General features: G+C 40.4%; 2 protein-coding genes across 2 annotated transcripts; one reads left to right on the forward strand and one right to left on the reverse strand.

The window, feature by feature from the left end:
• Positions 1–1,523: 1,523 nt before the first annotated feature.
• On the forward strand, positions 1,524–3,542 carry LOC106432078 (UDP-arabinopyranose mutase 2-like). The gene is made up of 4 exons (XM_013872923.2): positions 1,524–1,979; positions 2,460–2,710; positions 2,794–2,962; positions 3,050–3,542. Exons 1-4 carry the CDS (start codon positions 1,638–1,640, stop codon positions 3,377–3,379), a joined length of 1,092 nt encoding a protein of 363 aa, XP_013728377.2. The 5' UTR covers positions 1,524–1,637; the 3' UTR covers positions 3,380–3,542.
• On the reverse strand, positions 3,481–13,280 carry LOC106441450. The gene is made up of 17 exons (XM_048770506.1): positions 12,996–13,280; positions 12,666–12,784; positions 12,347–12,392; positions 12,106–12,178; positions 11,958–12,015; positions 11,724–11,819; positions 11,511–11,628; positions 11,179–11,445; positions 10,997–11,098; positions 10,481–10,838; positions 10,278–10,391; positions 9,473–10,104; positions 9,137–9,333; positions 8,487–8,709; positions 8,211–8,330; positions 6,862–7,647; positions 3,481–6,596 (listed from the first exon to the last, which is right to left on the reverse strand). The coding sequence occupies exons 1-17, from the start codon at positions 13,101–13,103 to the stop codon at positions 3,618–3,620; spliced, it is 6,396 nt and encodes a 2,131-aa protein (XP_048626463.1). The 5' UTR covers positions 13,104–13,280; the 3' UTR covers positions 3,481–3,617.
• Between the last annotated feature and the right edge of the window lie 441 nt (positions 13,281–13,721).

The raw sequence follows: 13,721 nt of genomic DNA on the forward strand, positions 1-13,721 counted from the left end.
TAAAGATCGGATAGTTCAATCGATTAAATCGAGATCTAATCCAGAAAAGTGAAGCCGCGAACCACAGGAGCCAAGAACCAGGAACACAAACCAAACAGACCAACAAACGGGAACAAACCCTACCTTACGACAAGAAACCTAAAGCCGGCGGCGCAAGACTATGGAAGCCTTCACCCCCCGGAAACAGAGCCGGCGATGGCTGAGCTGCGGAAGCCCCTACCTCCCGGAGACTAGGACCGGCGGCGACGGATCTGAATAAGCATCCATCTCCCGGATTGAAACTAAAGACTGACATGCCGACTTCACCATGCCGACGGCGTAAGGATTACGCTTCAACTTTTATCAATTTTGTTTAATTCTATATGTTTAAAATGAATGAGGATTTGTTTTACTAACAGAAAATATCATGGAATTTTATCAAATGATTCGAATCTATTAGTGAATAAATTAAAGAACTTGATTATGTACTCTTTGACGACAATTTAACTTGCATATACGAACTTTAACTCAAAAGTAAGTTAATTACATGTTACATGTTGAAGAATTTAAGACACTAAAAAAAAAAAAAAAAAAAAATTTAAGAGACTACCATAGTCCATATCTCTCCACATGCACCATTACTTCGTTACGTTACAGAGCATTTATAAACTTGTCAGTTTACTGTTATTATTTTTTTTTCATTTTCACTATCATTTGATTAGCACAGACGGTATATAGTCATTCTAAACAAGAATTACATTAACAAAACCATAAATACAAATTAATTTGGCTTGGATGTCATCACATTTCAGGTTTGATCCACTTGTCATGATAAACTAAATCACATTTTTCTAGTTATTCTATCCGAAAATAGATTACTGTTTTTTAGTCTATTTGAATATCCGAGAAAAAATTTATCCGTGGACTACACCTTCCACCCGAGGATTAGGCGGTAAGCCTATGTCTTTAATATACCCAAATTTAACCCCTTTTTAATAAAAAATAATATATAGTTTAACTTTTTTATTAATTATAATAAATATTTATACCGTTTGAAAGATAAGTTTTTATGGTATTGAACCCAAACCACACTGAAGAAAAAAACAAATCTTAGTTTTTGATCTTACCAAATTTGCCAAATAATTATTATAATTCTTTATCTTGATACTTATTAATACGTTTAAATTAAATCAAACTATACAAAACTACTGAATCAAAACTTTGTTTATTTTTTCTTTGAAACACACTGAATCAACTTTTTTTAAATAAAAAAACTAAAAACATGATTTAACACTCCAACAATGTAACAAAACAATGAATTAACCACACATGTTATTTATTAATCGTTTAAACCTGATTATTAACCTTTTTCAACCAAAAATTAACTTCTAGCAGCCTTAACCCTTCAAATATTTGATATCATCACAAATTCGTTTCAAAATCTATCTATCACCCACTTTACAGATGTCACTTTATAATTGAACTCGTTGCACTTTAACAACACAACCTCTCCAATTAGATCTGTCGAGTCATCATTCTATCACATGCCCACCATTAAACACGCGCCAGATCTATTATAAATCAAACTCTCAAGAGACTTAAAAAAACTAAAACACATCAAAATCCACCGACGAGATCAGATCCAATCCCATTGAATCATGGTTGACCCGGCGAATACCGTGGGAATCCCGGTGAACCCGACGCCGTTGCTGAAAGACGAGCTCGACATCGTGATCCCGACCATCAGAAACCTCGACTTCCTCGAGATGTGGAGACCGTTTCTTCAGCCGTACCATCTGATCATCGTCCAGGACGGAGATCCCACGAAGAAGATTCATGTTCCCGAAGGTTACGACTACGAGCTGTACAACAGGAACGACATTAACAGGATCCTCGGTCCGAAAGCTTCGTGCATTTCGTTCAAGGACTCGGCTTGTCGGTGCTTTGGGTACATGGTGTCTAAGAAGAAGTATATCTTCACCATTGATGACGATTGCTTCGTAAGTTCTCTAATTTTGATTTTTTTTTAAATTTAATTCGTAGATCCCTATCCAAACCGGAACCGGTTTCGCCCGAACCGGATCCAATTTATGAAGATACCCAAGCGGGTATTGAGTTAGAAGAAAATTAAATATCCAAACCCTGATTGGATAATACCTAATATCCAAATTACATAAGCTATTATCCTATAACATATTTAAAAAAAATTCAAACATTTTGTTTATTATATATTTCGTTATTTAAAGTTCAGTGTATTTTCAGATATTTGCGTTAGTTCGGTAAAAATATAAGCTTAAGAAGCTATATACACAAGAAATAAATATGAATTAAATACAGATAACTATAAATTGGATTTCAGATATTTGATAAATATATCAAATATAAGCTGCATCAGTTTATAGTTAGCCATGATCTGGGATGTGTTGTTGACTTGTAGATTTTTATAAGCTCATGTTATTTTGCTTTGTTGTGTATATTAGGTTGCTAAGGATCCATCAGGGAAAGCAGTGAACGCTCTTGAGCAACACATCAAGAATCTTCTCTGTCCATCAACTCCATTGTTCTTCAACACCTTGTATGATCCTTACCGTGAAGGAGCTGATTTTGTCCGTGGATACCCTTTCAGTCTACGTGAAGGTGTTTCCACTGCTGTTTCCCATGGTCTCTGGCTCAACATCCCTGATTATGATGCCCCGACCCAACTCGTCAAGCCTAAGGAGAGGAACACTAGGTGATCATTATTATTATAACCAGTTCTATGTGTTTTTTTTTTCAACTGTTCAAGGCTTTGCTAAATGTTTGTATATGAGTCAGGTATGTGGATGCTGTGATGACCATCCCAAAGGGAACACTTTTCCCAATGTGTGGTATGAACTTGGCTTTCGACCGTGATTTGATTGGACCAGCTATGTACTTTGGTCTCATGGGTGATGGTCAGCCTATTGGTCGCTACGACGATATGTGGGCTGGTTGGTGCATCAAGGTACTCACTTTCTCCTTTCCCTTGTAATGTTTATGTAGCTCATCTTCTGTACTCGTGACTTTTTGGGATGAATCTTTTTTACTACAGGTGATCTGTGACCACTTGGGCTTGGGAGTGAAGACTGGTTTGCCATACATATACCACAGCAAAGCGAGCAACCCGTTTGTGAACCTGAAGAAGGAATACAAGGGAATCTTCTGGCAGGAGGACATCATTCCTTTCTTCCAGAACGTGAAGCTGTCTAAGGAAGCAACCACTGTTCAACAATGCTACATTGAGCTCTCAAAGATGGTGAAGGAGAAGCTGAGCCCCTTAGATCCATACTTTGACAAGCTTGCAGACGCCATGGTCACATGGATTGAAGCTTGGGATGAGCTTAACCCACCAGCTGCTGCAGCAGCCAATGGCAAAGCTTGAGCAAACAAACCACCGCAGTTTTGGTTATTATAGCTCTAAATTATCATTTACTTTTCAATTTCGGATTTTACAACTCGCTTTTGAGTACTTGTCACCATTACTTTCTCATTGTCCACAACAGTGGTGGATCCCTTTGTTTCATTAATAAAAGACTTTCCCATTAGTATTTGTTTCAATAATCATCCCTTCTCTAAAAACTAACATGTTTCCTATTAGCATATCACTGCAAAAAAAAAAGTTACATGTTTGCGAGCGTTGTGACAAAAGGAACCAATCTTCTGTAATCTCTTTTTCCTAGAGCGCAGTTATCAAGAACTCGACCCAATACCAGCCTTGTGTTCTGCAAAGCCACATCTCTCGAAGGCATCTCTAATTCTGCTGCAGCTGCACTGAGAGGAAAAGCTTGCGACGTTGTTGTTGCCGCCATCACTGTGTACTGGAGAGGTCCGCTTCGGGCTTTGAATGAGGTCTGAGGTACAAGCGTTCTCTCATCAGTCCAATCGTCAGAGTAGGATCCACTGCTACCGCCTTGTACTGGGCTACAGCTCTGAAGAAGGGCTTCGAGAACACTCAGTGCTTCCCAACACAGAGTGCTTTCGACTAGCTGTGAGACGATAGTGTACATGTGGGGACTCTGGGAAGCATCCATGGGAGTATGTTGGAGCAATGCCTTTAGCATAAGAAGAATGACTCGTTGGTAGTCCACTGGTCCTTTCTTTAGCATTCTCAACAAGTGACCGAACGCTAAAGCTGAGTGTTTTGGGAACCATTTGTTGCACAGCAGAGGAGAGACGCATGAAAGGAGATTATCAACTCGTTTAATCTCGCCTCGAGCATATGCAACAAAAACCGTAGCCAGTTCATCGAGTGATTTTGCCCGACACCAGATAGCAAAACTAGATGCTACGGAACATGCCTTTTGGTACTGCTGCTCCGAAACAATGACTTGGTCTTGGCTCAGCTGCAAGCAAAGCCAAGGAAGTAGACCTGTGATATGCATAAGGAGTCTTGTCTCGGCGTCGCCAAATATCGAGTCGCATGAAGGCACTGTAAGCCTTGATAGGACCTCAATGGAGAAGTCGTGGCTAACAGTAGACATCAGTCCTTTAAGGACAAGAGGTTGCACACCTTCGAACTTTGGCAGAGTTCCACTTGACGGTGGCATCTCGTACACTCTAGATTCTGTCCTTTGGAACTCCCCCAAATCATTAGTGTTTGATTCGTCCCGGGGCATGCTCGACAAGAGAACGTTCTCAGTTGTCTTGTCACGGAATGATAGACGGTCAATAATACGGGAGAAGAGCTCAAGAACCTGGCAGTAGACATGGACAAAGTCTGTGTGCATCATGGCGACACAGCCCCAGAAGAGTTGTGGGTATAGTATGACTTTCTCTGGCTCCATGTTCTCTACCATGACCTGTAGCGTCAGAAGAATCTCCATGATAAAACCCAAAACTGGAGGAATGGGATTGCTAAGACATCGATGGAGACAGCGTAGAAGCGAGACGCAGGCATCGCTTGTCACACTTGGCCTTAGCGCACGGTATACTTGGTGTGACCGACAGGCTAGATGTCTTGAAGTGCATTCCATAGCCCATTTCAGAGCTTCAGTTCCCCAAGTTTCTCGAAGATCTCCTTGGAAGAATATAGCATCGACCATACTCTGAACAAGTGCAGACAAAAGAGCAGCACTAGGAAGATCTGTTCTCACAACCGTTGGATCTTCATTCTCCCACATCATGCTCCCACGTTTTGACTGCACGTACTTTATTAAACTCACGACCTGTTGTTTGTTTTCTCCTTCGCTGGTTTCCACCTCATATAGCTCCAAATGGCGACCCGCAAGCGAGTACAACAGATTCACAAGCAAATGTTGACAATGCTCTAGCACTATGTCTTCAGAGCTATCCATCGAAACGAAAGTGACATGGAAAAGCAAAGGCAGATGTCCCCTAAAATCTTCATCATTCTCATATGCGATTTCTGCAAGTAGAATCAGAGCTATATCCGCAGGAATGAGTGAGTGCTGTTGATGTCTGAATTGCGACACATCTTCCCCAGAATTTGGTGTATCAATGAGATAATCTCCACTATCACGTGAGACATGGCGGCTGCTCAAGGCTCCTGTAGAACTCCTAACTCCCATTAATGGTCCTGATGCATTCACCAATGATGGCAGGAGCTGACCAGAACGACCAGTAGCTACAGGAGCAATGTTTAACTCAGGAGGGATTAGACTTAAGGGTCCGGAAGCACTTCGGCCAGTCGCGCCTGCTGTTCTCCAGCTTAGGTTTCCACTTGTATTTTTAAGGGGACTATCAAGCGAGCCTCGGACAAGAATTCGTGACATGTGTGGCTGGGTGTCTGCAACTGAAACCACTTGAGGTGCTGTAACAGGCCCCTGAGAGAACTCCAGCACAAAATTTCCGTTGGAATCACCCCGATTAACAATGGGTTCAATACTGTCTTCGAGCATCCGCTGTGATAATTGGTAAACTAGGTGATCAATAGTACGCTGAGGACATGTCCGTGCGAGGTACAAACTTACACGTTTAGCAACTGAAAAATATGTCGCAAATGCACCAGTTACTTCTCCAGATGCATTTGAATCGCTGTCCTCAATGCCCTTTGTGATCAAAAAATCCAGTACAGGGCTAATATTTCTGGGCTTACTAGCAATAGTACTCCAAAGTTTTTCAATTTCATCAGGGAACTGATCCCCATGTCGCATTGTGACATAGTAAAGACTTTTTAGTGATCTTTCACTCCAACCCGTGTCCTTGAGTTTCCAGAAATTAAGGTTCTCAATCCACGGAGCCATACAGGTCAAGACCTGATGTTGAGCAATTATATCTACAGCGTCAAGCTGACGCTGCATAATTTCTTCACAAAGGAGCTGGCTTAACTCAGGATGATCCTTCGCGAGTTTGCAGGATAGCTTGTACTGAAACTGTTGATAAGAATCCGGAAGATTACCTACAACCGCTGCTCTATAGCCTCCTGAACCTTCTATACCATCCTCAGCCCACTCACGCATAGAAAGTGTCTCCAGCATCTGAAGAGCATCATCACGAATTTGTCTAGATGGGTCGACTACCTTGTACAGAATTAGACTCACGAGCCTCTGGATTTCGCATTTTGGAATTTCTTCTCGCATGTAGACCTCAGCCAACACACTGAAGTACCCATCAGCTATAGCCGCATCAGAGTAATAACACTGGGAAAAGCACAGGTGTGTTAGTTCACGTATATTTTAAAAGAGTCCAATTAAGGATGAAGTAACAGGAATGAGCAAGCATGGAAGTGAAAAAAGCTTATCAAGACAAGTTAGGTGCTGTAGGAAAACTAAATTTATCTGATAACAGAAACCATCATTGCATAGTCAAGCTGTCATCATTGGTTAAGATATATCAGATATTTTCTCTGGTAATTACAACCAATTTTTTTAATAAACACAGCTTTCAGTTAGAGAGAAATTTTACCTGATCAATGCAGGAAGGAAAGAGATCCAAGTTTGTTAGTAGAAGATTCTTCAAAGCCAATTTTGCCAACGCAACACGTTGATGACCACCTCTATGCCTATCACGGCCTGTTGTCCCTCGCCCACTTTGCCCACTTTCTCCTGTGAATTTGGAGTAAGATGGAGTTCTCGGATCAGAAGGCGAGGAACCAAAAGGGACCTTGAGAGCAGGCTCGATGAACAAACTATTTATCCAAGATATCACACGGCCACTCATTTTTCTTGCATTGTCATCAAAACACGGTCCATATAGAAGGGAAGCCATCGCGTTCAACGAAGCCCATTGGATGGCTTCTATTTGCTCATTCAGTTCCTTGTCAAAAGAAATCTTGTCTGCCGAATCTTTTGTCCGATTATGCTGCGAGGTCTTATAGCGCTCAACTTCACGGCGGTAATCACTAACAACATCCTGCCCCCACGTACTTCCTGTCTCCTCAGACCAAGAAAGGATCAAATCGAAAAGACGTTTCCTAGTTTTAACATCAAATTTCTCTGATTTTGAATCAACAAATTCAGGGGCAAGGTATCTTAAAACAGACGCAAGTGCATAGCGCAGAGGCTGCGACTCATGAAAGCTTTCAGGAGGTACCGATGATATGTGTCTAGTCGAATCGTCAATGAACCGCATATAATGGAGGCGGAAAACTGGTTTACGAGCGAGCATTCCAGGCCAGATATTCTCAGACACTGTTCTATATATATTAGCAACATGAACGCGGAGGTCCTCTCTTCGACCTCCTTTCTGGATCTGTATTCATAGCACAAGAACACGTTTTTAATGTCAAGTCCCAATAATTTGCATGCATCCGGAAATCAATATAAGGAAAATGGTGAAGAAGAAAAACACGGTCATTGATTTCATATTCAGGGGAAAACTCTGCCAAATCTGGTTAGTATTTCTACATCTGTAGCAGCCCTTACTGAGACGATACAATAGCGGATACTTACGTTCCCTCAACTCTAATTCAAGATGAAGGGACTACTACAACCAACTAAACCCAGGGAAACACTAACATAATATTCCCTAAAGTTCAACATGAAGTTCAATAAGGGTACAAATAATGACAGAGACTACTATTATTTTTCATCCACGAGATTGCCCATACTTGTTCACGTTTTCTAAGTCGTTTTGCTTAGCTAGTATTAAAATATCCATTCAGCCAGAATACAAACTTTCAATACCCATACCATCAACTCAAAGGTTGTCAGCAGCATAAACCTGTATAGCCAGGCAGTTGCATAGAGAATCCCTATCTTGGTATAGTTCTAAACAACAATTATATGATTTCTACAATTTACTCAAGTACATACCTTCCACTTTGGCTTCGTCTCTGTCTCTAATGAAAAATCGTCCACGAAAGATGCTAGCTCGCTAAACATGATTTCACATGCGTCCAGATGCGAGCGCCCGAGAGCCATAGTTGCAGCATGCTACATGAACGGAAATATAAAGTAAAGATTGTTGAAAAATTTATTAGGAGAAAAGATTCAACCAAAACCACAGAAAGCCAGACAAGAAAGTTTAGATAAGTTACAGAACTACCAACTCAAACAAAAAACGCAGAGACGAAAACAAAAAACACTTACGTTGTGGGTCTCTGACCCAAATCTAAGATAAGGGAAAATAAGGCGGTACATGTCTCTGGTTAATGCAATGCTACCCGCATCTTTACCATCAGGTGGACATGAACACACAAACATAGCATACAGAAGCCACTGATCCAGTTTGGTATCTGTATCTTGTGACTGGCTAGCCTTTCCACCCAACTCAACAGGTGTAATATAGGCAAGGCGGTGCATAATTCCAGACCTGGAGATGAGAAGGGGACCATAATTTCCTTCATGTTAGTTAATAATAAGAAAATAGGTATGGCAACAAATTTTTTAAAAGAAACAGTTGTTTTTTCTGCGAAAAACAATAGTGCTTGCATAAATATTGTCATGAGTGTTGTCCTTTCAGAGAAGAAAACTCATAAAATTCCCACACCACCGTAAGATTTTATCTGCATGTTAAACTAGGCCGTTTATTTTTAAGGGCGTGTTGATCCATAAAGCCTACTTATCTAGTCTTATAGACTTTTGCCTGTCTTGAATGGTTTATGATAATGTTAACGGTCAGAGAAGAAAGTAACCAAATTTCAAAACAAGACTCAAAAAAACACACCAAGGATTATGTAATTAGGAAATACTAGGAGCAAAATATACGAAAGATAATAAAAGCTAAAAAATATACTTACTTGGCTTCTTGAACAGAGCGTGGGCAGAGCTCAGCAGCATATTTAACAAGCTCGCTGAGACACCGACCCCATCTGTATTTATCAGGACTCTCAAAGATAATGGATTGAAGAGTCACATCGGAAGGAATAGCATCGGAATCTCGCCTCAAATCAAATGGACGGGAAGAATCCCAGTAGCAACTTTGAACAATATCATCCTGTTATATGCATAAAGAAAGAAAAAAGAGGATTCAATCTCAAATTTACCATAGAGTCAGATAAATCAAAACCATAACCAGCCTAAAGGCTAAAAATTAAAGCCTCTTAAGGAGTGAGATATACACAGAAGGTACTTACCCCATGTTCTTCTAAGACATCAATCATGTATATGGGTTCAGCTTCAAATTTCATAACATGGTCTGGGTGCTCTAAAATCATGAGATCTCGAATATCATTACTCAGTGCACGTACACATCGCAATAATTCTAGCGCAGCATGCCGAATCTGGCTGTCGACCGAACTAAGAAAAAGTAGGCCAACAGCATCAATATCAGCTGCGCGAAACTCAATTGCATCTGCTGCTTGACGAAAAGAGGATTTTTTGAATATATCATTTCCCTTTGCTGTTTGTTTTTCCTCTTCAGCATCAGTATCTTGTTTTTCATCTACTAAACAAGCCCTCCAGAAACGCATGAGTTCCAACAAGCGTCCTAGTGACGTTTGAATGAGAAGTGGGAACTCATCAGGAAGCTTTAAGATGAAGTTTGCCATCCCTCTCATAACTGCAAAACGGCGATGAGGAAGATATCTAACAATCCGGTTCAGGACTTGCACTGCTTCCTCTCGCACTATAGGATCGCAACTTATACCATGCTGAGGTATTATTTCCGTGATCTTATCACTCCGTCCAACTTCCTCTATCAGATAAGGTATGCATTCCAGAACTGATCGGAAGAGAGATCCTTGAGACTTTTCTTTATTCACAGCATCTGCACATGTCTTGAAGGTTAGCAAGATTGTTTTCGGAGAAAGTATTAGCCAGGGGATACAAGCTAGAAATCAGAAAAAGCAACTACAATAGAATACACATATCTAGTGATCTTTTAACTCCCCGTAAAATCATGTACATCAGAGTAAGCTTTTAATGTAAAACCAAGTTTACCTATAGTCGTCCTCGATGATGTTAGAACAGCTTGACTATAGGTCCTGTGGCAGGATCTCAAAATTGACTCAATTGCTGCTTTCACTTTTGGTGTGTAATGGTCAATTCCGTGGCCTGTTAAAAGAACATTAAGAAAATTTAAGTGTATGCAAGGACAAGTTTATTCAGACCAACAAATGACCTGATTCAGGTTAACAGGTTACCCTTGAATATTTCCAAACCAACATACTGGCTTGAAGGTGACATAACAAGGGCAAGCAATGCACGAAGACCAATAATCTTTGCTTCACTTGGACTATCTTGCTTTAACAGTTCTAGTAACATGTGATTCATCGCGAAGTCAAGGTTATGTTCAGCTATGGTAACACAGAACTCGACGAGTTTATCTTGTTGGACATCCTGAGTGAGCATTCCTTTTCTAAGAACTGTTAGCAGTTGTGATGTCACACTATCCAAGTAATCCCATATACGATTTGGTGGCTGGGTAGCAGCATAGACACTCAAATAAAACCTCAACACCCGGTGAAGACAATCAAGTGCCATGTAACGATGGTTCTTCTCCTGCACAATGTGTCGTAGGTACTATAATGACTGAAACCAAGATATATATACAACCAAGAATAGACTTGAAGAGAGAGAGAGGCAATATAATTTGCGGACGTGACAATTGCTCTCGGCCATTTTTACTTAATTTAAAAGCTGAGTGCAGGAAAACTTACTCTGAGAAGCTTGTACAATTGCTCCATGTGAGAACTTAAATTATGATGAAATATAAGCGGGTCTCCGAGACAGAGAAGAAGAGTCACAAGCGGAAAGCAAACCTATTTGCCCAATTAGCCATGTTAACGACTGAAATCATAAGGAAAACATGATTAAGTAATATTACATCAGAATGACGTACACCAAGATGTTTGCTCTGTTTCTCCATCCAATGGATTAGCTGCACTCTAATGCGTCCAACAGCCTCATACCAGAGTGTCAGCGCAGGCTCTGCAACTGAAGGAGGCCACTGGCTTTTGCCACCATCCGAAAGTGGCGCCAGGATGTTAGAAAGCATATTACAAAGCGCATGATGAAGCTCACTTTTACGTTTGTGTGGAGCGCGGTTAAGAGGGTTTGCTTTAGCTACAAAGGAGGCAGACGCATTTAGCCCACCCTCACTCTTAACCTGGAAATAAACGTAATGTCACGTTCGCGTCCTGATGCCTGCCTTTTTAAAGATAAGAGACATACCCCAAGCTTTAAGTATCGCATTCCATTAATGATGCTGAGAGTTTCACTTCTAGCAATACTTGTGTCAATCCGGCGGGTATTGAGTTCCATGAAAAACCGCTCAGTGACAGAGCTGAATCTGTTAGTAAACAATCATAATAATAAAAGGATTAGAGTCGTTGAGGTTGCGGCTTAAAATTGAATCGTTAACAACAAACATTACAAATGAAATACCTAATACGGGATAGTGCGCCCAAGAGTTGAGCAACCAAGTCAAGAAGAAGACCCCTCAAGTCGACCAGGGATGGGTATTCTACTTGGCTAACAATCCTGAAACAGAGGAGCACCAAGAGGCAGAACTTAAGAAATTTAGCTCTTGTCATCTCGAAAAAGGCACGCCAAAGGATAAAAGCATATTGATTAACGAATCATATAAAATTCAACAGCTTCAGATTCTGAAATCACTACCTGTCGGCGTTAATTAGCCAATCAAAAACAAAATTCTCAAGTCCAGACCATAGCTCCTCTGCCATTCACGCAAAATGATTATTTTTTCCTTTAGCAATGCAGTACACACATTTTCTTGGAAAAAAACTGAATAGAGAAACAAACAAACCGTTGAGCCCTTCCTGCGGGCAGCACTCCGCAAAGCGAATACAAGCTGAGCAGAAGATGCACTCAACAGCCAGCTGATTCCAGGACCGTGAAAACCATATATCAGAAAAATGAAAACCGAATTCGAAAACTTATTAGTTAAAACCATGAATACTAGTGTTCTTAAAGAGAGGTAAGAGTAAAACAGGCTGGTCAGTTGGATCCAGAGCATATACTTTTTGTGAAAAGCGAAAAGAAAATACCTTTCTCTGGAAAGCCGATGCATCATTTGCACCTTTGGGTGATTCACTGCAAGACAGATACAAGCCACACAGAAAAAAAAAATATTAATAATGGTCCAGAGAATTAGCTGTGTCCCAATCATAGATTTTCATCTACTCAATAAATCACCTATATGAAGAGAAATACAAATATATGATATAATGCACCAACGACTCAAGTTAAGAAATGTAAGATGCACAAACTCATAGCATGTGGGAGATAAGTATTTTATTTGAACAAGAGTCGAGTACAATCTCATTGTTAAGAGTGAGAGAAAAAAAAGGAATCAAAGCTACACACCTTTCCCTCCACTTGAGTAGAGCTTCAATAAGAGGAACAGGTGTGTGACGCGCAATCATAGCCAATGAATCAAGCACCTGCTCATAAGCAGGATCTGATGGACGAAGATACTTTCCATTCTGCAAAAACACCATCACACACAAGAAGCATATCACTACCAAAGAAAACGTACATTAGACTATCTACGAAACGCATTTCCTCCACCACAAGTTCTCTTTATACCCAATTCCATTAAACCCTACTCAAATACTAAGCTTCAACCATCCCAATTAAGCAGAAATGAACGCCTTAAAGCAGTAAAAACGCAGATTCCAAAAGGAGACGACGAACCTGAGCCTGAGCAGTATCGATTCGCTGCCTTGCGAGAGGGAGGAACCGCTGAAGCAGCGCCTCCACTATCAATTTCGCAGCACTCCCTGACTTCATCACTTTCGACATGAATAGACCCGAATCGAACGGGAAACGAGACTGAAATTCGCGGAATCAAATCAGCAAACACCAACGGAGAAGACGACCACGAATCACGAAACCATTCTAGGGCTCAATTCGATGCCGCGGCAAAGAGAATCGCTTTGGAAATTTCTTTGATCCATTCGACGACGAGCTCGTCTCCCTCGCTTAGAAAATCGCTTATAAATAGTTCGAATATAATAATCATCATGCACGACCGGCTAGAAAGGCCTCTACTACGGCCCATAGCAAAAAGGCTTCAAGAACTTATCTAACCCAGCCCAATTCAAAATTATTAACAAATATTTATTTTTATTTGACTATTTCAGATATTCAAACAACTTTTTAGTGGTACCCAATTATTTCTCAGAGGCAAACAAAAAAAGGTGGAACCCAATTACAATCCAAAATATAATAAACTTGCAGTAGAATATAAGATTTGGATTTTTGTATGAATAATATATCTTGTTTTTGCATCTTTCTGTCAAATAATATCACTTAGATTTAGTCCAATTTTCTTTTCTCAGCAGTCCAATTATATCTTTGTATTATCTTCTAAACCAAAACTAGACTAAAATCTGGTTTTATTAGTACGCGTCCATTAGT

This window comes from Brassica napus, chromosome A3 (assembly GCF_020379485.1).
Source record: "Brassica napus cultivar Da-Ae chromosome A3, Da-Ae, whole genome shotgun sequence".
Classification (NCBI taxonomy): Eukaryota; Viridiplantae; Streptophyta; class Magnoliopsida; order Brassicales; family Brassicaceae; genus Brassica; species Brassica napus.